Below are 26,910 nucleotides of genomic sequence, written 5' to 3'. Positions count from 1 at the left end.
CGAGGCCCGGGCGATGAATGAGGCGAGGGGTGTGGCTGACGGCTGCACGCGACAGCTGAGCTTGCCGTCACAACGTGGGGGGGGGCAATGAGGCGGGGGGAAGAGCGGGCTCGCTGCTTTCCCAGGCGCCGCCGTAACGGCTGAGCGTGGTGTGTTCTCCCCGCCCGTGCCCATGCACGAGAGCGGCACCCGTCACAGCTATTGCCCCGCCATCTCTTTCTTCCGCTCGCGGCCGCCAAGAGACCGAGGTAGCCAATTCCGGCGCTGCGTCGGTGGGTGACAAGGGCCCCCGCCCGCCCCCTCAGCATGCCATGGGGAACAGCTGGGCGGCGCAGTGGTGCTGCTGGGTCTTCCCGAGACGGGAATCCGGACGCCTCCAGCGAGGAGGAGGGTAAGAGCGGCGGGGGCAGATGCGAAGGGCGGCAGGCCTGGGCCGGTTGACTTCGATTCCGTCTTTCCGGGGAATTTAGGACAGGCCGGCCTGTGACTGGGAGGCAGAGCCTCACCGCAGGTGGAGCTTTGCCTCAGGCGCCTTGGAAGAGGGAATTAAGCCAGAAACTCGATCCGTAGCCGTTAACCAGAAGGGTTGGATAAAGCCTCCATATTCACAGGCAGTGTATCTGAATCCGAGTTGGCAGCGGGCAGGCGTGTCTGAAGGCGGTGGCCTTCAAGCCTTCCCTGTGGGGTTTTCCGGAGGTACCAGGTTGGCCTCTGCAGCGAAGCAGGATGTAGAATTCGGTGACCTTTCGATCTGGTGGAGCTGCACTGGGTTGCCAGTCACCTGTGCTTAGAAGATTCCCAAGAGACAGGCATCCACGAGCTTACCTACCCCAAAACAGCGATAAATGGTGGTCTCAGCACAATTAGGGGATCACAATACACTGCTGTGGTTCTCATGACTTGCACATGGGCTTTTTAATAAAGTCTGGTGGTGTAGTGTGGGTAAATGATATTAGGTCTTATTTACTGTACTTACAGGCTAATTCAGGCATGTTCTTAATTGTGTTCATAGTGAACAAATAAAGAATAACAGGGCAGTATTTCCTGTTTGCCCCTGCTGTAATGATATTTGAGAATAGGTAGGTTGAGATGACATACTGTATCGGGGACGGAGGAGGTATAAAGGGTTTTCTTTTGATGAGCGTGTTCTATTTATTTCCACATTTTCATAGGCTTTCTATGGATAAAAAGGGCAATAATCTATACACTAATAAAACTCTCGTTGTATTTATCTGTTTGTCTGTATCCTCAAGTTAGCCCAAACAGTGCATTACAACCGCAACTATTTTTGAATCAAGGTACCTAAAATCTGCTAATTTAAAGAATGTGTAAAAAATCTGGGACCCATTACTCCTGTGGAATTGAAATTTGCACAGTGTTCAGACCAGTTTTATTTGCAAAGTTGTGGCCACTGCTGTGTCCCCACAATTGTATTTCCAACACTTCCTGCCAGCTTCCCACAAGCAAAGTCAATGTGGACGCTGACAGGAAGTCAGAAGTTGCTCCCACTCCCACTGCTTTTTTGCCCACCCATAGTCATTCTGTGCATCCGTTTACATAAGTAAATATTGACTTATTATTGAAGTTTGTTTGCCACTACAATTATTTTTCTATTTATGATATATACTCTTCTTAGATGATAACGGGATTGTCCACCATTGGGATAAAAAAAATATGGTCAGCCTAAAATTTAATATTCATTCTGGTCACATCAGACTTCACTACCAAAGAGTGTGAGGTGAATATGTGTAGCTCAGGGTTGAACTGTGGAGTCCTTGGGGTTCTCTGAGCTTGGTTCTTTTCTTGCAAACGTTTAATTACCCGGCTAGGTAACATCCTAGCCGGGTAATGAAACGTTTGCAAGAAAAGAACCAAGCTCAGAGAACCCCAAGGACTCCACAGACTTTACTACCTTCCTCTCAAAGGATGACCCAATGGTTGTCTAGTTCAGACTATAGCCCTGCTGGCAGTTGCTATTAACTTTCTTTACTGTACACGTTAGGTTGTCTTCAGCCTCTCAACTTTCTTTCACTTCTGATTTGTTTAGAAGATTATTTTTTAAAAAAATACCTCAGAATGTATGGAGCAGACAAAGAAAAAAATCCATTACTTTTTCTAAGATTTTCTGAAAACAAATGAAATAATTATTACATCTGCCTCTGTAAATACCAGTCATCTAGGCTAGTAGCCATTGTTGAACCTGGCTTCTAGGAATTTATCTACATATTCCAGATATACGTGCGCACGCACACACACACACACACACAGGATGATAAGAATAATATTCCACTTATTAGTGTCATTGGGTGTTCTCTGGTTCTAGTGCTATGAGAAACAGGGAAAAACTCATAAGCATCTTTTCTTTAAGCTAAACATCCCCAATCATTACATCCATTTATTTCAGTACCAGTTGCTGAGATCTGTTTTGCAACCTAGTTTTTCTATTTTTCTAACCATTTTTCTACAGTGGTTTATTGTAGTTACCCCAATATTCAGTTATATGGCAGCTATATTTTAATAAACTGAATTTTATAGCTCTAAGAGTACAGAAAGTGAAAGGGCTGGCTGCAGTTGGGTATTATAATTACTCTTGAAAATAAATTTTGAAAATAGTGGGTTAGGATCTGTAGTTTGCCTTTGTTACACATTTAAAAGAATTAACATTAATACAGCTGTTGTTATTTTGTTTAACAACTCAATCAGTTTAAGTAATTTTAAATTATGTTCTAAGTTTACATCATCTATAATAATTTGTTCTTAGAATATGCCACAGTTGTACTTAAATTTAACTTGGTGCTTGAAAATTTTGGGAATGTATACTCACAAGTAGATATACAGTGCAGGAGCAAACTTCATAGATACGTATGCAACTAAATGATTGTTTTACCAGCCCTGCTTCTGTTATAATTGCATTATATATGTATTATATAGTGTTATATTTTTGTGCTGCCATAATGGCTCTAAATACATTAAAAGAGAAAAGTACAGTATTGGAATATTTATAGCCTTGAGAAGACTGAGTAGGATATTATTTTTTTATTATTATCAACATTATTTTAGTGCCTTCAAGTCAGTCATGACTTGTTGTGACTATCTGGACTAGTCCCTGCAGTTTTCTTGGCAAAATTTTCAGAAGTGGTTTGGCATTGCCTTCTTTCTAGGGTTGATAGAGAGTGACTGGCCCAAAGTCACCCAGCTGGTTTTGTACTTAAGGAGGGACTAGAAATCACAGTCATCACTTTCTAGCCTGATGTCTTAACACTAGTACTCTTAAATATTTCCAAGGATTTCACACAGAACTTCAAGGTTTGTTTTCCATGGTTCCAGATTACTGAACACAGAAGAATGTAGTTAAATTGCAGGAAAACAAATTCTGAGTGATTGAAAAAGGTTTGCTAACAGTAAGACAATTTGGCAATGGAACTAGTTACACAGAAGGGCTGTGCTCCCCTTTCGCTGATATGTTTAAGCAGAGGTTAGACAGCCACCTGTCAAAAATGTTTTAATTTGGACGCTAACACCAAGCAAGTGATTGGACTGAAGGGTTTAATAGTCACCTTCTATCATAAAGCCAGGATGGATAGATTATTTAGCGGTAAAGATACATTGAAAATTTATAGTAGGCCAGACAATTGCATTTTATTTGTATCAGCATAATATCATTTATGGCTGAATATTTTGCAGTATTCTTTTTATTAATCTAAACTGTAATCTGGAAGCTGTGAGAAGTACAGTATAAAACAATAGATCTGGTAGGCTATATTTTAAATATATATATAAATAGCCTTTTTTTCCCAAAGCTGAGAATTAATTTTTCTAGTACCAAAAGGTTCACAAGTCTCTTTTGAAAATAGAACTCTTTTTATTTCATGAAAAAGTAAACAAAGAAAAAAGAATTCATCTTGCTATTCATTCTGTTGATACAAAACTTGATGCATTTTATAAAAATGTTTCTCAAGATAATCTAAAATCCTATTAAATCATAGATATCTTCAAGAGAATTAAGGAAGTAAATGACAATATGTATATCATGATGTCACCAAGCAAATGCATCACATCTCATAACACATCTCATTTGTGTTATCATGACACAAATCATGACATCTATTTCATTTTGACATAATTGTGGCTTATAACAGCTGCCTATGGCTTAAATTGTTTGTTGTAAAAGAGCCATCTTTGTGCTGCAGGTGTAATTAAAATTCAGTCATGTGTAATTTCAGCATCTTCATTGTCAGCTTTCATTTTACCCCTAGAGGAATCACAACATTATTCTTTAACTGCTTATGGGAATAAATATAATTAGAGCTTTGGGGTTACTTTTATTATCCTACCTGGAGAATAACAAAATCCATAATACTTCTTTATTTTGTATAAAGTAAGAGGTATAGTGCACTTCCTTTTAAAAAGCCTAATATATTTTAATTTGTAAGTTCTCAGCAATTCAAAATTATTTTATGTAATTCATGATTTCAAATGAAAGTTAACTATTTGCATGTGAGAAAGATATCAAATATGTTTTAATATTCAGTGACAAAGAAAATAAGATCTAGTGGAGCTTCCTCTGGAGGAAGAGTGGATTTTTCAATTCACCATTCACCCTCCATGTCACTACACGTTCCAGATGGTTGCAGTTTTTTTCAGGAAGGAGTAATGGGTAAAAAGTACTTCCCCTTTTCATTCTGAGTTCATATCTGATATATGTTGTTATATACCATATAAGTTAAAGACAGACTTTGTTGTCTTTACTAATTTCTTCCATAGTACAATACTGTTTGAATATATTCAGAATGCATAAATAATATCAGTGATGGCTAGAACACACATTAGAATCCAACTTTGTTCAGTGCATGTGCCAACCCCTTATTTACAGGGTCAATGCAACAGATTACTTATTCACTTGAGAACATGTCACTTAGATTTAGAATGCTAGGTGGAAAAATTAATTTTCTGCAAATAGACACCTCATTCCTAGTTTTTCTTTATTCCTAGGAAGATAGGAAAGGAGATTCACCTTTGTACCTTGCCAGTCTGCTAATACTGCTGGCAGAAAGTACAGCATTGCAATAGTGGCAGAGCTAGGTGATTCTTCTTGATTATTCAAATATATATTGCCTCCAAATTAGGCTTGTATATGGTGGTTCAGCTCACTCATTGCTTTACACTGCAACGAGGTCCACATGGTTTTGTATTAATTTAATAAATTGTGATTTATTCAGAAAACCATGACTAAACGTAGTATAGTGTGATATGTGAGCTCTGTTTGCAGAATCTTTTTAATATGCCACGTTTTACTTTTAAGCCCTAATGCTAGCGACTCTTTATTTGGGAATCATGAGTCTTAATTTCATGCCTTTCTGTGCTAGATATACATGAGACTGCGTTCAAGCTTTTATTAAAAGAGTATTTCAGAGGTTGTGCAAAAAAGGGCATGTAGCTATGTGCAGGTTACTCATGGCAAAGTTTTGAAAAGTACAGTAGACAACATTATACATAGGTAGCTATTTTAAAAAATCTAATGAGGGAAAAATTGTTCTGTGGACTTTTGAAATATAATAGTAATTCTGTCATGACGCTGTTGGTTTATATTCTAGATCAAAGTACTTTAGGACATGCTCAACAGGAGAACATTTCACTATAGAGGTAAGTAAAGATTTTCAATACCATTACTAGTCATATTTATGAAACTAACATGAATTTTTCCTAATGCAAATTTGCTGACTGAAATATAATGCAATAAATAAATAAATTGGAGCAGTTAGAATTAGTTATTCATTACTAACTTCAATCACATTAATTTAGAAGAGTCTGTTCTTAAGAATGACTTAATCTAATTAAAACCAGTGCCTTTAAAATGCAAAGAAGACATAAGATACTATAATCTTAGGATAAAATAAATGTAATAATATTCATGTAATTATGAACTGCATATGTACTATTATGTAAATGGGAAAAAGGGAGGGAAATTGATAAACAAGTTAAATCAACTTTTTTGAACCCTCTGGTTCCTTACATTTCTCTCCTATTTTTGCTGGTTTTAGTACCCTCTTCTGACATAAACAGCCTTTTCCTAAGACTGCCTGTTATGGGCAATAAATGTAATAAATCTTCTAAAGCTGCCAAAGTCAAACATTACAAAAGCTAAGAAAGGACACAGGAGAAGCTCTGGTTTCCAGTTACCAGAAAAGACTTTCAAACATCAAAAGATCAATGAATTATTATGTATATGTGATTGTAAATGACTGCCAAGCAGGCAAAACAGAGGTCTCTTCTCTCCCCATCATTTTTGCTTTTCCTAGAAATTAATTTGCTATAGAAATTAGAGAATATTCCAAAATTAAAGGCACACAGTTTAAAACAATTCATATGAAAGTTAATTTGTTTGGTGACTATGTAGTTTTTCTTAATTCCAATTTTAGTGAGCCCATTTCAAAATTTATCTTGTTAAGAACTTTGGTGATTTACTGTACATGAATCTCACTAAATTGGAAACAATGTGTCTTAATATAGAAAAACAATCACAAATATATTACAGGGATACAGAGAGGCATAAAAATTAACATAAAATACCTCAGTTATTTGAAGGTAATCATATATAAAATGTTGAAGGTACTCTTTAAAATTTACACCATTTATTAGAGATATTAAGAATATTACTCAAAAGCTTAATTCATGAAAATTAAAGCTATCTTGGTTAGGGAAGATAGTAAAAATATTTACCATGTTTATTTTTCTATTTCTCTTGCTCTTTATAAAGTAGTTATCCACAATGGCAGAAGATTACTGAATAACTTTATACATGTGGGGAAAAAGGCATGGGTTAAAACTAAAACTATGTACAGCAATGCAAATACAGGAGGAATAAATATTCACAATTTACAATGATAGTAGAATGCAATAACACTGAATATTTATGTTTATAACCTCAGAATATTTTTCAGATTTAAATCTGATTTGAATATAATATTTTTATTACTATTTTCTAGCTATTCAAACAAGGTAAAAGTTCAAACCCTTTTTTATATATCATATTTGAAGCTTGTAATAAATGGCAAAGTATACTGATTTGGTACCTTCACCCTTAAAATGTTGTATTCTAGCCATTAAAAAAAACTATTTTACAAACTAGAACAGAAAAGGACTTTATAGAATTAGAGGTCTCTTCACGCTTTACCCCATTATCAGAAGAACAAATAAAATTAATACTAGGATATTATTACACAAGGATGTATCGCCTTGTGTGCAGATACATCAGATTTTACATGTTATAGCAATACCATCTAGTCAGGGAAAAGGCATAAAGACACAAGACACTTAACTAAATTTGAAACACTCTTCCTCCCAAAAACGATCAGAAAAAAAGATTTGAATTTCTAATACTTTGAGCAAATCTCATAAATATCTAGAGGTACTTTATAGGATTTGAAGACAGTTCAGAAACCTATGCAAATCAATATATCAAGTTTCTAAACTATTTTTGGACTTCTGTATGGGCAAAACCCATTTAAACCAATATCAGCTAAAATTAGGAGAAATTCATTGAAGTTGCTTCACTGATAGTCTGTAACCCTAGGAGGTTGAGTTTAGTAAAACCAGAGACAAGCCCAAGGATTTGGCAAGGGTTAACAGAACTGGAGGAGACTGCATTAACATATGCGGTGGTCTTGTATAAAAATTCAAAGGTTTTGGCAAATAGTTTGTATTCAAATAAGGAAAATAAATAAGCAATATATTGCATTGGATCCTAGGTTGGCCTTATTATCGTAATTTAAGGAAGCAAATGAAAACCGTTTGATGTGATTTTATTGTCTGTGTACAAGGTGGAAAAAAATTTATACTCTTAATACATATACAAATCCATGGTCATATATTATTTAAAAAAACACTGAGCAATATATTTTTCTATTATTGTTTATTACTATATTTAATGTATCAAAAATTATATATTAACAAAAGTAACTATTTGTACCATGTACTTAAATTTAAAATGAAAATGATAATTTTATAATTTATAAATAATTTTTTAAAAATAGCTGCTAAGCTTTACTACATATGACAGTTACTTTGTCTTAAATAGATAAGTATACAAGAAGTGTATTTGGTATTTCACTAAACACATTACTTATGTTTTGATTAATTGAAATATCATTGTATCTTTTTTCAGTTTGAGAACCTAGTGGAAAGTGATGAGGTAAGTACTTTTGTACTGACCTTAAGGATAGTAGAAGTATTATATATGCAATTTAAATTATAAGGTATCTGAAATTAGAGCAACTAAAACTGTAGTGAATTGGAAAACTATTTAGAGGAGGTGGCACTTAAGATTTATTTAATTCTTAGAATTAGTTTTAAGAATTATCCCACTACCTTTAGTTTCTGGCATCTATGCAGAATGATGGGTAAAATGTTATACTCCATGCTTTAAGAATAATCACAGTTCTGTGTTACTTAAATTATGTTCTTTTTAGAGAAGTTACATAATGTATTTATTTATGCATTTTGTATAGCCGCTCATCTCAATCCAAGTGACTCTGGGCAGGGAACAATTTCAATAATTAAAGCCATTAAAACAATCACAAATTATATATAGGCAGCCAATCATTATCATAAAAGTTCCATAAAAATCAACAGTGCAACCAGGTAACTGGGCCCTTAACAATTTTGGGACCCCAGGTTCGGGCACTTAGACAGGTTTTTAAAGCCTTACAAAAGGCTAGCAGGGTCAGGGCCATCCTGAGTTCCAAAGGGGAGGAGCTGCTGCTGAGAAGGCCCGCCTTCTGGTCCCCACCAGCCAACATTCCTTGGCTGGCGGGATCCACAGCATCTCCAATCTACTAGACCAAATTGGACAGGTAGAAACTACTGGGAGAAGACGGTCCCTTAGGTAATCCAGCGTTCATATTATTATATCATAGTGAACCCCTTTGGGGAAATTTAGTTCTTGAAACAGGGAAAATAATATTTGGCTTTTTGAAGGGGATACAAATAAAGATGTGCAGTACAGTCATTCAAAGTGTAATCTTGGTTTCATCATTATAAAAAAAAATAGAAGCCTCTCCCAGTATCTGGTTAATATTACCAGTGCCCCACTGAGGAAGGCTTTTATATCCGTTCGCTTGCAGAACACACCTCTGGCATATCATGAAGGGAAATTTTGTCAGCACCCTGAAGAACAGTATCTGTTAGATTATAGGCAAGGGAATCAGGGTGATGACAGAGTCCAGCAGCAACACCAACCTCAGCCAGGGCTAGGAGCAATCTCCCTTCCTGCCCAGTCACAAATTTGGGAACACATAGGTCCCAGTGGTGGCTTAAGCTGAAGACCCCAGAGGCCTAGCCACTTATAGTACAAAACATCAGATCTAGAGTAGCCAGAATAGAGAAGTAGAAGACAAGGGCAGGCAGAATAGAACTTTGGTTTGCCTGGACTCCACATCTGGAAGAGCAGCCAAGGACAGAGTCATGTAAACCCTTGTTTAGTTAGCATACACGTGGATAATTCATAATTGCCTGCAGGAGATGGAGGAGGAAGAAAATATAGCAAAAGGGGTACAACTCTGAAATAAGATATATTTATAAAAGTAAAACATACTGTATAGTTACATAGAAATAAGATATAAAAATAAATACTGTACATAGATATATAGTATTAAAATAACTAAAATAGATATATAAACAAACATATATAAACAAATATATTGTTGTTGTTTAATCGTTAAGTCGTGTCCGACTCTTCGTGACCCCATGAACCATATTGCGCCAGGCCTTCCTGTCCTTCACTGCCTCCCTGAGTTTGCTCAGTTTCATGCTCATTGCTTCAGTGATGCTATCTAACCATCTCATCCTCTGCCGTCCTCTTCTCCTTTTGCCTTCAATCTTTCCCAGCATCAGGGTCTTCTCCAAAGAGATCTCTCTTCGCATTAGGTGACCAAAGTATCTGAGCTTGAGCTTCATTATCGATCCTTCCAATGAGCAATCAGGGTTGATTTCCTTTAAGATTGACTGGTTTGACCTCCTAGCAGTCCAGGGGACTCTCAAGAGTCTTCTCCAGCACCACAGTTCAAAGGCATCAATTCTTCGGCGCTCAGCCTTTTTTATGGTCCAGCTCTCACAGCCATACATTACTACTGGAAAAACCATAGCTTTGACTATGCAGATCTTTGTCGGCAAGGTGACGTCTCTGCTTTTTAATATGCTATCTAGGCTTGCCATAGCTTTCCTCCCAAGGAACAAGCGTCTTTTAATTTCAAGGCTGCAGTCTCCGTCTGCGGTGATCTTGGAGCCCAAATAAATGAAGTCTGTTACTGCTTCCATTTCTACCCCTTCTATTTGCCAGGAATTGATGGGTCCAGATGCCATGATCTTATACACACACACAAATAACTATCTATCTATCTATAAATTAGACATAGATATAGAGACAATATCTATAGTATATGTAATATGGAGATAGATATAAGACAATATCCAAGATTTGTTTTGTAAAGCATTTTTTTTTAAATAATAAATTCTCCCATGTAGTAAAGGAAGATAAACTTCACATCTTACTTGTGGTCTTTCTCATCCCTCTAAGAAGCCCAAAAAGCTGTCTTTATTATATGAGTGAGAAGACCTGAGTGAAATGTGAATATCCAGTTTCTCATTAATCATGCGAAATCACAAGCCTGTGATTAAACAGATTTGCTTCTGTTGTATGTAGCTTAACCCGAAGAGACAAAACAATTCTGAGTGTTAAGATATAATTTGAAGAGGATACAAATAAAACATCTGTTGACCAACTGATAACCCGTTAGAGAATTGATATTTGCTTTGAAATGCACATTCCTTAGACTTGCTGACAGATCTAATTTAAAAATTCTGACAGTTCTAGTTCCAGTTCAGGGAAGAATGGAAGATGGATTTAGAGATAATAATTTCATATTGACTGAAAATATATCAACAGATCTTTGTCTGTATATTTTAATTTGACAGTGTTTGATACTGATTTGATTTATTAAAAGGATAGGTGGTTAAAGTCATGTATTTCAGCTCTATTTTGAAAATAGCTTAATAATTAGGTTCTTAAAACATTTTTTAAAAACACATTTTTTTTAAACAGGGTGAAAGTCCAGGAAGCAACCAAAGGTATGAGGTTATATTTATGAATTGATTTCTTCTCCTCTCCTATTACACATGCTGCTTGCTTCATTCTTTTTAATCATCTGCTTTTTCAATTTAATTCAATTCAAGTTGACATTTTTAAAATCTAAATTACTGATTTTGATCATAATGTTTTTAGTTTTTTTCAGAGGATACATTTCATAGAATGTTATTTTTAATTATTGCAATATGATTTGTAAGACAAACTCTGCTAGCTAGGGTCCTAGAAAGTTTCTTTGTCATGGGTTTGCAGAAAGGCATAAATTGTTATCTCTGACTGCACCTAGCTAATAGGGAAGACTTGCTAACTTTAAGAGAAAATGTGTAATGCTGGAATTCTTGATATTAAGATAAACTAAAGCTAAGTCTGAAATACATATGTTGGACTTCAGAAAAGTAGATTAATTTGATAAATTTAGATGAATAACCACTAGAATTTTGTGGCAGAAGATGCTTGCTAATAAGAAAAGATGTCCAGATGGGTAAACATTCCTTAAAAAGGAGATAAGGGTAGTCCTCCTTTAATGATGCTAATTGGGACTGGAAACTCCATTGTTAAGCCATAGGATTGTAAGTTGAAAAACCACGTGACCGCACCACTTAGCAGTGCCATCTTTAAGTGAGGACCATGCGGGTCGTTAAGCGGGAACTTCACATAACCATGACTTCAGACTTCTTGCCGGCTTCCCCACTGACTTAGCTTGTGGGAAGCTGGCAGGGAAGGTTGCAAATCATGATCACATGGCCACAGGACACTACGCCATCCTAATTCCAATCTGGGCACCTTGCACCTGGATAACAATCATGTGACTGCAGGGATACTTCAACAGCTATAAGTACACGGTCTGATTGTATCTACCACTCGTTCAGCACCATCATAAGAACCACCTGTAAGCAAAAGCATGACTGCAAACAATTCCAGTGGGTGGTGGGGAGGAAGATAGCAGAAGTCCATGAAGTAAAATTAAGAGTGAGCTGAAGCTAGCAAAGAAAGCTAAGAACAACCAAAAAGGCTCCTTCACATGTTTTCAGAATAACAGGAAGAGAAAAGGAATAGTTTAACAGTTGTTCAGTGAAGATTCCTATTTGGGTGGTCTTCTGACTAAGATATGTGCTCCTACTGAAGATCTGTTTGAAAGATCAGAATCTAGCTCAAACTTGATAGTTCCTCATTTTATTTCAATTGGCCTCAAGTAATATAAATTTTCTGGGACAGATGGACTGCATCTTCAGATACTGAGGGAACTTGTTGATACACATGGCTGAAACTCTGTCCATTTTCTTTAAGAAATCCTGGAGAATGGCTGAAGTACCAGATCACTAGAGGAGAGCAAATGTTCCTATCTTCAAAATGGGGAAAAGGATATCTAGGTACAATAGACCAGTCAGTCTGACATTAATACCTAGAAAGATTTTAGAATAAATCATGAAACAATTGACCTGTAAGCATCAATCTTACTTCATTATTTGACTAGGTAATTACTCTATTAAATTGTTCCATGGAGATATTAAAGCATGACTTTACCAGCAGATTTGGCCAATACTCCATGACATTCAATTAGCAAGCTAGTTAAGTATGCACTGGATGGCATGTCTGTTAAGTAGATTCAGAATTGATCTGAAAACCATTCCCAAAAACATTAATCAGCAATTCCTCATCAAAGTGAACTGAAGTATAAAGTGAGATGCCATAGGATTTGGTCCTGGGTTTAATAATCTTCAACATATTTGTTAATGATTTGTACGAAGAGGTGGGGAACACATATCAGTCACACAAAGGTCAAGATATGTTTTCTGTTGTCTCAGAGCGAGACAGATTTCCACTGAATATTAGGAAAAATTTGCTAACAGGAAGTTAAGTTTAACTGTGGAACCAATTACTGAGGGAGGTGGTGAATATGGATGTGCAGAATGGAACAATACAGCTGTGACACCTTCACTTTTCTGTTGGAACATTCTGTTTTTCTCCTGGACAAAACTGATCCAAGCATTCTGGAGTTGGTTCGTGCATATTGTCCAGAACAGAAAGTGGTTTGTGGTATTCTGGATATGATCCAGTTCCAAACACTCAATTTTGGATATCTTTATGGTGAATTCCTCTCATTGGATGATTTCATGTGGTTGCTTAGCCCTCTGTCAAAATAATTTAATTTAGAGTCCTACAGTGGAAAGGGTGGTGAACTTCACCTAAATGGCCCTGTTCAAATTTGCGATCCCATAAACCACAGTGTAGGATGGAAATTCTTCCATTTAAAAAGCAAACAAAAAAATACAATTAATAGTAGTAGTAGTATGTAGAATGCAGATAGACTGCAAAACTGTTATGTCACTTGAATGTATATAAAACATATCCATGTATATAGTATAAAAACATATAGCTGCTTGGTTTCAGTACTACATCCTGAAATTTAAGCTCTACAGAGCAGATGTATGTTATTAAATGTACATGTTATAATGGAGATTAAATATTCAATTAAAATGATCAAACGTTCCAAGATTTGAATCCTAAAACTTTCTTTTTAAAAATTGGCATATTAAATAACATAAAGGGCAGTTCTAATTTACAGGATTCACTTGCTGAAGCAGATTAGCATAAGGCACAATTGGTCCCTTCAGTCTTTCTGAAGGATGCTTTAATTCCACGGAGGCCTCCAGTAATACAAGGTCCCAAAAACAACCATTGTAGTGTTCACTAATAAAATCCCACATCTTTAATCAATATATGCTTGTGAAAGATTTCTTATATGATGCCCCTCATTCTGGATAACCTGCCCATCAAGATTAGAATGGCCTCTTCTTTATTAATATTTGGGAATGCTGTTAAATTAGAGCTTTTTGGTGGAACCTTCAGAATAAAAAGTGTGAGATGTTTGAAGGCAACCATTCAGGTGGCGATTTATTTTTATTTATTTGATTTTGTGTATTGATGTATTTACCATTTATGATTTTATCGAATGTTTCATGGCTTTATGATATGTAAGCTGTCTTGAATCTTCAAATGAGACTATATATATATATATATATATTCTAAAATTTAGAAATAAAGGTTTGATTCTGTAATGGATAAAAAGTACATGGATCACAGTAAATTTAGTAAAAATATCACAAAAAGGAATTATATTGTATAAAGGTAATTGTGTACTATGTGCTTTTTAAAATGTTTAAAATATTAAGTACGTGTGAAGCCTCTTCTGTTTCAATATAATTTGAGGAATAAGATGTAAAACTGTAATAGTCATCAGCTTTTTTAGTTATGATTAATAATCTCTTTTTTATTATAATCTGTAACTAAAAACTCCTATGCAAAACATCATTTATCTCTTGGTTGTGGGGCTGAATTTGGGTCTTGCTGGGATTTTAATTTTTTTGAAATGGCTGTACTTGCCTCAGTGCTTGCTGCTGCTCAGAAAACAGGACTGAGTACACATTTGTGTGCAGACAATTTCTTATCCTTCCAATTCTTAAATGTTGAAACTGGCTTTCCTACTCTGAAGGGATCAGAATGACAGGCGTAGCACTCGTTCTTCTTTTTCTTCAGACCTCTGACAGAAGAAGAAATTGCTGCTCTTAGAGAAAGGCAATACAATTCCATTGCTGAAAAACAGAGAACTTTAGATGATAAGCTTCAATCAGAGGTAAGCATAGTAACTCTATGGATGCACAAAGCTGTATACAAATAATGTGCCTTCAGAACTGGCTGATAGAAATGGAAATTTGTGAGCGAAGCATTCACTGTGGATCTTGTAATACTGAAGTTAAAGGAACCAAGTGAAGAGAAAAAAAGTACCAAACAGACATGTTGTCATTGAATATGAGCAGACTCATAGGGAAAGGGTTCAGATAAATGTTACCAAAGGTTCGTATAAAACGAATAGATAGTTGTTAGATGGCTGGTGTGGGTCTTCCGGGCTGTGTGGCCGTGTTCTGGAAGAACTGCTCCTGTCTGTGCTCCTGCCCTCTGAAGATGCCGGTCACAGATGCTGGCGAAACGTTAGGAAACAAAACTTCCAGAACACGGCCACCCAGCCCGGAAGACCCACACCAGCCACCGTATTCCGGCCGTGAAAGCCTTCGACAACACAGGTAGTTATTAGCTTGGAACATTACAGATAAATTTCGGCACGGAGAGGACAAAAGATTTGTGCAGTCATTTCTTATTCATAGGCCCAATGGAGAAAATCATTCCAAGCTTCCCAAATCTCAGATGGTTATGATCTGGCTCCTGAATATTTTGTATGATCCTCTCATCATACACCATTTGGTCTACTTTAAAAGACCATACATGATCAATCCTTGGTCCCAGCTTTACAATCTGTGCTTTATGAAGTCTGGAATAATTGTCTAAACTGGGCAGTATATTCAAAATAGCAACAGTACATTTTTTCTGTGAAGAGAAACATTAGATGACCTTTGGGTTGTACAACTCTTCCTAGGGAGATGTACCAGGTGCCTGGCTTAATGTTGTCTTCCCATTCCGTAATGTTTTTTGTTATCATTATTTTCAGCTAACTTCCTATCAATAATTTTTACTCTTATCAAATATTTTATTGATTACTGCTACTTTATTGTTTATTATAAGCTACTTTAAAGTATCCAGGAAATTTTTAGTTAATGGGTAATTTAGAAATGTATTAAGTAAACAGGAGAGCATTGTTAGCATATGCCACCATGAAAAAGATTGTACATGTCCATTTCAGTATCACTGTGAAAGCTGGAAGGAAGATCAATAAATGACTTGTCTATCCATTATTATAAAGGCCAAAACTGCTTGGCATGGGAAAATAAATTTAACAGAAGACCCATTGGTACTATTCTGCTTTAATAATAGTATAGAAACAAAGAAGAATGCAAAAAGTTCTTCTTTGGGTAGCTGAAGTACTGAAAATGTGTTCTGTAGCAAAAATGTTTCTCATAATTTGTCTTGTAGACAGACATGCTGTGTAATTTAAAGTGTTGCTATTTCTTCCCATTTGTTGCAGTTAGATTTATGAATGTAGACAGAAGCATAACAACTTATCTAAATTGGTAACTCCAAAAGTAAATAACTGCTTTCTGTTGATTTTATGCCACGTGAAGGCACTCATGTTTGAAAATAGTTGTCTCAGACTCAGAGCAACTGCTCCAATTTAGACTAAGCAACTATTGATTTGCTTCAAGGATAAATGTTTCTTGCTGCCTGAATATAGGCGCAGATCAATGTTACTTTTAGAATGGGAGTAATTATGTTTTCATTCTTTACCAATGTTCAAGGACAATTTTTGGTCTTCTCCTTTGTCTTACATACATATTTATTTAATACCATTAAATAAAATGTCCATCTTGCAGCTCAGATAAAAAGGTATAACAGAAAATGATGTTAATAACCAAATTAAAAATTTTAAAGGAATTCTGTTTATCAAAATAATATGCATAATACAATTAAAAGTTCTGTTAAATATGGCAATACTTTATTTTAAAGTCTTATTAGTACATTTTACGTTTCAGATTCTTTACAAATACTTTTCCTTTAAATTTAGTGCACTTAATTTCATAGGAGAGATAGCTAGGTTCTCTTTTGTTAACCATTATTATTTTGTTCATATACAGTTAGCCATACAAGAGGAGAAGTTAAGAATAGAAGAGGAGACTTTATATGCTGTGCAGCGTGAAAGAGCCAGGGCAGCAAAGCAGAGAAAGTTCTTGGAGGTGAGGGGAAAAGACCCCAAAATATATGTATTAGAGCTTCTATTATGTATCTTCCTCTTAGTTTCATGTGCTTTCTTAAACAACATCCAGCATTAACCCTGGTTTGTAGCAGTTTCTATTTTCTTTTAGTCTCTCACTAGTGCTAGTTATGTACTGGCTATAATGCTAAGCCAAATTTTTTACAATTATGGTTCATACTGTATCGACAAGTGTGCTAATGCAGTCTGATTTGCAATTTCTTCCTTCTGCCAGTAAGAATTGCTAAACAGACAAAGGAGTCCTGTCCATGGTTGTCTAGTATAACGTGTATGCCAAGATCCGTGCCTTCTTCCTATTCTAAATGCCAGCTTTCATTGGCTTTAATTGTGGATAAATCATAATATTATTTCAGTTATCTACATTTGCATGGAAAGCTCTTCTGCAGAATTTATATATAGACTGTTAATTCACAGAAATAAGCTGAAATGTTTAATTCTGCATTAGAATTTTTAGTGTAAAAATACTGTGTCTGAGCTTATTAGAAATTGTCGGCTGGTAACAAGAGAGGCCGCCTGCCAAAATCTAGGTAAAAAACTTGGATACTAAGGATGCAGAGGGAAATTACTGAAAGCAAGGAAGGAGATACTATATGATCCTTAAACTGAATCTGAAAACTAATAGGGAACAGTCATTAAAATCTTATATTATAGGACACATAGAATGAGATCCCACTCAGTTATGAAATTCACTGAGAACTGGCTCAAATACCAACATATTTCAGCTATATTTGCCTCACAGGGTTGTGGAGAATAAACATATATACTCTTACTTCTCTCTGGAATATGAATAGGATCATCATCCATAAATAAGTATTGGTTTTGATTGTTGAATAGCTTGTAACTTGGTGTCTAGTTTTTGGTGGGTTTTTTGCTCAACCTTTCTAAATTTCATTTTATCTTTTTTTTTTTCTCTTTCCTTGACCCATCATAAACAAGCATTTGATGAGTTTCTAGCACAAATGTCAAAAATTAGTTTTTTACACACAACTGAAATCATACATTTTGTCATATAAGCTCAGCTTAAAACTGCTACTTCAGTAAGCAAAGAATATGCATGAGCAAATAAGGAACTTGAATGCTCGTACCTCTTCCTGAGAGACTTTCTGGTTCATTAATTGACTGCATAACAAGGCTAATATTATTTAACTCTGCTACAAACCAACATTATAAGCCAGTTTAACTCTGATTATAAGCCAGTTAAATTCTGGATTGATACCTACAAGAAAGTAACAAATTAGGAATTCTCCACTCAAGCCAGGTACATCAGGAAAAGAGATCATTTGAACTTGTTGTTTACCTAGGTTTCAACAAATCTCTAGCAACAAAATCTAAAGAGGATTTTGAGTTTTATTTTTGGGGGAAAGGGCTCTAAATCAAAGGTAAGTGGAACACCAGGCCCATGTGAGAATATAATATATTATTATCAAATAATATATTTTCCTTGTTTGTATTGCTCATTGTTTTTGCCATAGAAACAATAACATACAGATCAGTGGTCAAGAAATCAAGACTAAAATTCTGTACTCATTATCTGAAGACTACAGAATAAGTAACAACGTAGAAATTTTATTTTATTTTATTATTCTTTATTTTATTACACACACACACACACACACACACACCAGGACCTGAAGGAGGAACTAGAAAGGATGTGGAAAATAAAGTGGTCCCAGTGGTAGTAGGAGCACTTGGGGCTGTGACTCCTAAGCTGGAGAATGGCTCCAACAGATCCCAGGAACAACATCCGAGCTCTCTGTCCAGAAGAGTGCAGTGCTAGGAACAGCTAAGATACTGCACAGAACTCTCAAACTCCCAGGCCTCTGGTAGAGGACCCGAGATTGAGGAAGACATACCATCCATAGGGGGAGAGGGGGATTTTTTATTGAATATCTTGCTCAGGTATCTTAACTTTTTGGATTGTGTCCTTTATATAGAAAAAAGTGAGAGATGCCCATTGGTTCAAAGGCTCCTTTACTGAAGATATTAACAGGCCAGTCTATAGAATGAATTAGATGAGGACTTGCTACAACAATTCCACATATTAAGCTGCTTATAAGTATTACTCATTTAGAAAAAACAGTAGACAAAGACAAATCTTGTGGTAAATATCCAAGTGCATCTTTCTTTCAGCAAAGGAAATGTCTTTACATTCTTTTTTCTATACTTTCTAAAGCAGGTATTTATTTTACCCTGATAGTACAGTATTATCTTTTTAGATCAGGCTAATAATCTTGGCTTAAATTGTCTAATGAAAATTGTTTTTGTTCATTTAGAAGCAAAATTAAAATAATGGATACTTTAACTCATCCTCATACTTGAATTCTCTGATTTGATAATTTCTGACAGCTCTATATTACTTTTCTTTACATAACAAATACACCCCATTGTTAATGAGAAACATGGGGTGCAAAAATATATCAGACATGGAGTGCAAACAAACATACATTGTTTTGTTGAGTACTGACTCTAGAAATTGATATACTATGATAATGCTGCTTATGCTCTTAACTTGGAGAATGTTATCACTTAAGTGGCTGTTTGCTTTTTTCTTATTTTTGTTAGCAACAAACGTTGCAGAGAATAACTCAGAGAGCAAACCCTGGAGATGCCCAAAGGTAAGATGAACAATTAAAGTTGAGGAATTTTAAGTAAACAGTACAGTCAGAAAATATTTAAAATTTGAATTTCAAATAGTAGAATTGTATACCTTGCCCAGTTTACATGTTTAAAAGGTATATAGGAAAATTGGCAAGTCTACTAGCATTAAAGGAAAACCAAACGCTACCTTTTTAGAAACCCAACTGTAGTGGATAAAGCTTTCAGTTCTGCTTATGATCATCCAGAAGTGAATTTCTGGCAGCCACTTATGCAGTATGTTTTTCTTAAAATAAAAACAAGGCCAATAAATTTTGTCAGTGTAGTAGACCAGTTTTCATTTCCAAAATATTTCTTTGAATGTAGGCCCACTTGGTATAACTTGTTTTTACAGTTCCATGACAGAAGAGGACTTTGATTCGTACTTGAGAAATGTAAAATTACCATATGAAGCTTTCCGCACTAGCAGTAAGTTTCCTATGTGTGTATTTTCTACAATTTCCCTCTCATCTTAACTAGCTACTTTTACCCACATGTCAGTGAACATAAGTGATATCTTACACATGAGTCACAAAATGTGACTATCAATCGCAAGCATCCAAAATTCAGATCCTTTTTTTAAACAAGCAATGTCTCCTGACCTGTGAAAGACATCATTACTTTCCTTATTTAGGAGGCTTCATATCTTTGTTAGTCAAAGAAGAAATGTTGGGGAGAGACGTTTGCAGATTCCACTGTAGTTCCTATGTCACCTCCCAGAGGGTCACCTAGCCCCATCCATAGTTGATTTTTGGAAAATATAGATGGCTTTAGGGAGTAAACATAGCTTTCCTTTATCAGGAGTACCTCTGGAACAAAGTTTTGTTTTCAGAAAGCTTAGTCCATTAGTTGACTAAATTTTAATATTGCTAAAACATTCATTTAAGTGTTTGTCATAATGGCAAAATTGAAGTACAAAAAAATAATTTTGTAAATTTATTTTATTTTATTAAAAATCCTATTACTTTTTGAAATGAAATCTGATTCCAAACTGTTACTTCAGTTATTACTTGAATAAATAATACATGTAGATAATTTTTCAGTGTATAGATAGGAATTATTTCTCCTATCCTTTTCCCTACTGCTCCCATCCTCCTCCTCCTTTTCAAGTACATTTAATTTTTTTTAATTACAGGACTCTCATCAGATGCCACTGTTCTGACACCAAATACAGAGAGCAGTTGTGATTTAATGACCAAAACCAAATCTACAAGTGGAAATGATGACAGTAATTCCTTAGATTTAGAATGGGAAGATGAAGAAGGTATATGTTCTATCCTATAATAATCATTTAATTGATCTAAATAATATAAAGTATTAAATGGCTGTTTCAACACCATGAATACTGTTGGGTTTTAAAAATCAAAACGGCATGTTTGTTTTAAAATGTCATAAGCTATCTAGGTTTCTAATCCCTCTGAGGGAAGCATGAACAAAGAAGAAATTGCAGTAGGTAATCTTGAGCTGGATTTTGTATGTGTGTGTACACATTGGGCAAGTAATATTAATTTTGAAATATCTGAATTAATTTAGTCAGGTAAAAATTAAGTTTTCTAGTCTTTGGTGACCTCTGTGCTGTGGGTCTTGAGAACTACAGGTAGTTTTAGTTATATTGCTATTCTAGGATGTATTCTTTATGGCAATGATCCTCATTTTGTGGCCTGCAGACTACTGGTAATCTGCAGCCTCTCTGTATTCATTGGCCAGAGCCTGCTCCCTTTCAATCCCCGCTATTTATGTTCACTACCTGTCAACTTTTTTGATGGTATATAGCTCCTGTGATCAAATTGTCCACCATCAAGTCAAATATGAATCTCCTAGTACAAGAAGAGAAGTAACATCATCCTCACTAATGTGAAAGACTTAGTACTCAGAGATTTCTACTGAAGAACATTTTTGACATGACATGGGATACAAAGTCATTCAAATGGTAAATACTTAATTTAGGAATACATTTTAGTACAAATTTTAATTTTAAAAGGCCTTTAAAAGTAGAGATAAGGCAAAGCATACACAAATATAACTATAAGAATTATCTTATTCACTGAGAAGCATGAAATCCCATGTTCTTAAAAACAAAAACAGGGAGGAGGTGTTTGGGTGTCCCCCACATTTTCCAAACATTTAGTGGTCCACAATGGCAGAACATTTAGAAACACTGCTATACAGGTAGTCCTTGAGTTATGACCATTTGTTCAGCGACCGTTCAAAGTTATGGCAGCACTGAATGAACGGTACTTATGCCTGGCGTCTGAAGTTACAGCTGGTGCAATGCCCCCCGGTCACAAGATCAGAATTCAGGCACTTGACAGTTTGCCCGCACTTATGACCTCAGAAGCTTTCCAAAGGCTTTCTGAAGCATCGTGAGAACAGGGCGTGCTATTTGGAGAACAGTGCAAGCTGGCATGGCCGTCAGCTGCCTCATATAAGGCCGGATTGGGCGCACCTTATCAGCAATGGGGGGAAGAAAGCTAAGGTCAGCTGGGAGCAGCAGGACCTGTAGAGGGCAAGGGGGTGGAGGCTTTGCGCTGGGGTGGCTGGCTGTGGCATGGGGTTTGAGGTGGCACTCCTCAACAGCAGCACTACTGGGGCTGAAGTAGAGGCCCTGGGGCAATGGTGGCCGGCTGAGACTGCTGAAGACCTTGGGCCTTTACTTCAGCCCCAGCACCACCACTGAGGAGTGCTGCTGAGCAGGGCAGCCAAAAGGGCAGAGATGGGGGGAGATAGGCGGGTGGAGGAGTTTAACAGGAGGCAGAGGAGGCAGCCCCTTACCTTACTAAGGCTTGGGTTTGGGAGAGATCAAGCTGGGAATGGCTTGGATCAGGGTGGGTCCTCACCTAACAACTGGTGGGATTCGGTTAATGATAGCAATGGGGAGTGCTGGGATTGCTGTCACTAAGCGATGCAGTCACGTGATGTTTCGCCTAACAACTGCATTGCTTAGCGATGGAAATTCCAGTCCCAATTACCATCGTAACTCGAGGACTACCTGTACAGGTATCTACATCAAAATCACAAGAAATAGATCTAAATACAGGTAGTCCTTGTTTAATGACCACTCGTTCAGCGACTGTTCAAAGTTACAACAGCGCTGAATGAGTGGTACGTACGACCAGTCCTCAAAGTTCCAACCATCACAGTACCCACAGTCACATGATCACAATCTGGGTGGTTGGCAACCAGCTCATACAACAGTTGCAGCGTCCCATGGTCATATGATCGCCATTTGCAACCTTCCCTGCTGGCTTCCCACAAGCAAAGTCAATGGGGAAGTCAGCAGACAAGGTTGCAAGTCACTCAAGTAAGTCTCCCCCATCCTGCAGCAATGAGCCCAGCCCCACCACACTCACACCATGCCTTGCCAGCCCCTCACACACCCTGCAGCAGCCACCCCAAGCCACCCTCATGCCATGCTGCACTGGCCTTCCTGCACCCAGCAGCAGACACTTACCTGCCCACCAGCCTGCTTACGAGCGACCTGGGGCTTGCAACTTCTTGCCAGCTTCCCCACTGACTTTGCTTGTTGGAAGCCGGCAGAAAGTTGAATGGAGGTCCTTGCTTAACAACCCAAGATCCTCGCTTAACAACAGTAACGGAGTGCCAGGATTGCTATCACTAAGTAATGTGGTCACATGACATTGCTCTTTATGACTACATTGCTTAGCAATGGAAATTCTGGTCCCAATTACCATAGTTAACCAAAGACTACCTGTACTCCCTTATTTACATTACAAAAAATGAACTTTGCTCAGCAATAAAATATTTTTGCTACTGAAACAGGTATTGTTAGAAAAATCAGTATGTTGTTGCTATATTCTTGGAGTCACACAGTATGCAGAGGAAAGGGCTAGTAGCTGGCTATTTATTTATATATTTCCACACATCATAATAGTACAGAGAATGTTCTGCATATTTATTTTGCTTAAATAGAATCACACAAGAGGAGCTTTTAGGGAAAAAAATGGTGCCCGGAAGGTAAGAGAAAGTACACTTGTGCAATATTGGACAGAATTCAAGGGTTTTTTTAAAATAAAAGTTTCAATAAATTGTTTGTCATAATTAATAGAAAACAGCTTTCAAATGTATTTTCATAGGCTAGTTAAGACAACACCTGCAGGAATAAGCTAGGCAGGATTTTAAAAGGGTAAGATTAATTTTTGTCATAGCTTTTACTCTCCTTATTTATGAGTTTACTGATTTTCTTAATATATTCTTCATCCCAAGTTTTGTCAAAAGTTTCTGTTTGAAAGCTTAATCCTGAAACCACAATAAACTTGGCTATTGGTAAAACAGATTGTACTCCTCAAACATTTATGCCACGCTGATTCTTTAAACGCGTGAAGTACCATCTCATTTCCTGGCTGCTACATGGATTTCCCTCTGAATGTTACACATTTTGCAAAGCAAATGGTTGTTATTTGATTTAGATGTATCTACATGAAACCTAAGAACTGTAGAAAGACAACTTTTAAATCAATATAAAGGTTCTATTAAAAACATTTTTTTAATGGCAGGTATAAACAGAATGATCCCATTGCAAGAACGTTCAAAAACTGAAGAAGATATTCTCCGGGCAGCATTGAAATTTAGTGGCAAGAAAACTGGAAGTAACCCAACTTCTACATCTGATGATTCTACTGGTTTGGAATGGGAAAATGACTTCATTAGTGCAGAAATAGATGATAACGGCAATTCAGAGTATGCTGGATTTGTAAATCCTGTTTTAGAACTTTCTGCAACAGACCAAAAAACTTCTGGTGTTGATCAGCAAGTGAGATAATGAAATTGGCCATTGGGCATCTAACAAAATGGTTGAAGTTGGCAAAACCTACAAACCTGTATTGTGCACAATCCTCTAGTGGCTGCTGCTACAAAGCCTCCTTTAAAATAAGGAAATTACACAGTGACTGAACTTGGTGAATGAGCTCCAGATTTCTAGAAAAAGAAGGAATCTATGTTATACCTTATGTCCATTAAAGAATATGGTTTGCTAACAGTATGGTTTGCTATCTGAACAGAATTGTAAGTGCAATTTTTATCATCTACCTTTTAAATGTTTATACTTGAATGATTCTGTTATGTCTGTTTTAGGTTTAAGCATACAGCTGTTTGCATTAAATATAGTGTTACAGCTTGATGTTTTAATCATTATTCTATTTTCAGTCTATTTTTTATTTCTTTAAATACCTACATTAACATAATTTTAGCAGGAAATCTGATCAGCACCTTTGTACTTGAAATATGAAACTAGACAGGAATTCTGCTATGACTTCCCAAGTAACATAGGATGCTGCCTTATATTGAATCAGTCTATTGATCCATATAACCCAGTGTTGCCAACACTGGCAGTACTTTCCCAGTTCTCTAGTGTTTCAAGAGATTCCCAGATTTTCCTGGACATGTCAAGGACTGAAAAGGGACATGCTGAATGCAAACCATGTGCTCTGTCACTGAGTTAAAGCATCCCTAACAGTTTTTACATTTTTCAGTTCAATTCATTTTGAAAATTAAGTAAACTTTTGAATGTGATTTTTCTTTATTCCTCCCAGTGTTTGACTGAGATTAGATCTCAAGCACAATGTCTTACATTTAAAATGTATGCTAAAGCATTATAAATGAAATTTATCATGTGCAGTAATGAGCCATATAACTAGAGAAATCTGAAAATATTGAAGACATCTCCTTTGTTTAAAACATCGGATACCAGAATGCAGGGTTTTGTGTTTTTTAAGGTTCCATTTTTCTCCCCAATCAAAAATATAAATGCTTCTAATAAAAAGTTGTTACATAATTTTTACATTGTGTAAAATTAATATTGCTTAATAATTGGTAATTTAATGTTTTTCTGATTTGTAAAGTATAGAAAGCATGAATACTTTCTGTGGCTGAATCAGTACAAACACACATTCCAATTGAAGTGTATCTTTCTGAAGTATGTGAAGCATTCCATTCTTGTAATTAATAATAAAATTCAATTTATCAGATTTAATAACTGCTGCAAATGGATAGAGTGATGACACTTATTCAAAAATGTTACTTCTATAACTGGTATGGTTTGATTCTCAAAAAAAAATTCCTGCGCTTAAATGGTTCTGGCCACTGAGACTAGAAAAAACTTCTTATGAAGCTGTATTTATGACATGGCAAAAACTGCTTTGGAATGATGGTTGCATTTGTATGTTAAAGCAGATGATATGTCTCCCTCACAAGTATCTGATTCATAGCAATTTTCAGAGTTTAGCAATGTAATAAATCAGGGAGCAGCAGTATATGCTTCCATGATACCTCCTTGAGTTGCTGAACTTCATTTTGTCCTGCTAGTTGTGCTCTAAGGACTTTTTACAAGCTTCCTAACAAGTTTTCTTGCAAAGCATTAACAATGAAATACTATAGGCACATATAAGCAAGATGATAGCTTCTAGCAGCTGCTGCTACAGTGGTAAGGAAAACCAGAACTGCAACACTGAAAATTATTAATTGGTTTTAAAAAGTTAAAAATCTCCTTCAAGTCAAGTCTGACCCCAAAATCTTCATGGACATGAAAAAAAGGGTTTTTTAGCAACAGTAGAGAAGTTGTATGCCAATTTTCTTCCGGGATTTTTTTTCTGTTTCCAGTCTAGACTTGGCTCATGTATTGACTCGAATCTTGGTCCCAAGTACTATTCAGATCTGACCTTACTTATGTTCGAAGCCCAGACAAAATTAACCAGGGCTGCCATCTGCTGAAGGAGAGCTGAACATCTCTTGCACCTTTGCTACCAAAGGGAATAGTAGTTTCTAAAACCACTAAAAATGCATAAATTAATGACATATATTCTACTTGGTAGGCTTGTTCTTGGCATTTGTCCTTTTGCTGTTCTGTAACAAGCCTTAATTACTGCCACATTGATTAATTAACTCTTTCCTCTTATATCTTAATTTATAGATTATGATATGATTCAGATGATTCTGAATATTTATTACTTGTTTACATAATTCACTGCCCCAGAGTTAGGGGTTTAAAGAGGTCAGTGGTAGTAAATAATTATGAAATGTTTATATGTAACAATTTTAATTCATGTAGTTTGCTAAAATCATAATTTGATTTCCTTCCTTGTGCCTTTTATGTTTAAATAAAAAGACAGATTTTTATCATATGTACATACTACCTTCCACAAAAAAACTCTTCATAGATTACATTTCTAAAGTAGAAGTTTGTTGCTGAAAAAAATTATGTTCTACATTTTCAGTTCTTGTAATATGCTTTATTATGAGAGATTTGTACCCTGCAAATGTATATTTTTGGTTTGACATGAATTTCTTTCACTTCCTGACTTGTTCATGTTACCAATCCTTAAAAGTTTAGATTTCTCAAGCTATGAATAAATTTTTTATGCACTTCATAACTAGCCTAATATTTTTCGAGTCTCATTGT

The 26,910-nt window shown here is 36.1% G+C and overlaps 1 protein-coding gene across 1 annotated transcript; it reads left to right on the top strand.

The window, feature by feature from the left end:
* The first annotated feature begins 57 nt into the window (after positions 1-57).
* AP1AR (adaptor related protein complex 1 associated regulatory protein) lies at positions 58-26,854 on the top strand. Its single transcript, XM_007437748.4, has 10 exons — positions 58-391; positions 5,595-5,643; positions 8,165-8,191; positions 11,099-11,124; positions 14,678-14,774; positions 16,726-16,824; positions 19,425-19,477; positions 19,852-19,925; positions 20,632-20,760; positions 24,011-26,854. Exons 1-10 carry the CDS (start codon positions 312-314, stop codon positions 24,274-24,276), a joined length of 900 nt encoding a protein of 299 aa, XP_007437810.1. The 5' UTR covers positions 58-311; the 3' UTR covers positions 24,277-26,854.
* The last annotated feature ends 56 nt before the right edge of the window (positions 26,855-26,910 follow it).

The sequence above is a fragment of the Python bivittatus genome, unplaced genomic scaffold (genome assembly GCF_059951505.1).
Source record: "Python bivittatus isolate LINGU-HERP-01145 unplaced genomic scaffold, Pbiv_v1 ctg000070_np1212, whole genome shotgun sequence".
Classification (NCBI taxonomy): domain Eukaryota; kingdom Metazoa; phylum Chordata; class Lepidosauria; order Squamata; family Pythonidae; genus Python; species Python bivittatus.
The sequence above is the reverse complement of the archived record's forward strand: the minus strand, read 5'-3'. Positions and strand labels throughout refer to the sequence as shown.

Coding starts and splice junctions, on each gene's coding strand:
- AP1AR (XM_007437748.4), top strand. CDS start 312: ATGGGGAACAGCTGGGCGGCGCAGTGGTGCTGCTGGGTCTTCCCGAGA. Junction 8,192..11,098: donor ACCTAGTGGAAAGTGATGAG/GTAAGTACTTTT, acceptor TTTTTTAAACAG/GGTGAAAGTCCAGGAAGCAA. Junction 14,775..16,725: donor ATGATAAGCTTCAATCAGAG/GTAAGCATAGTA, acceptor GTTCATATACAG/TTAGCCATACAAGAGGAGAA.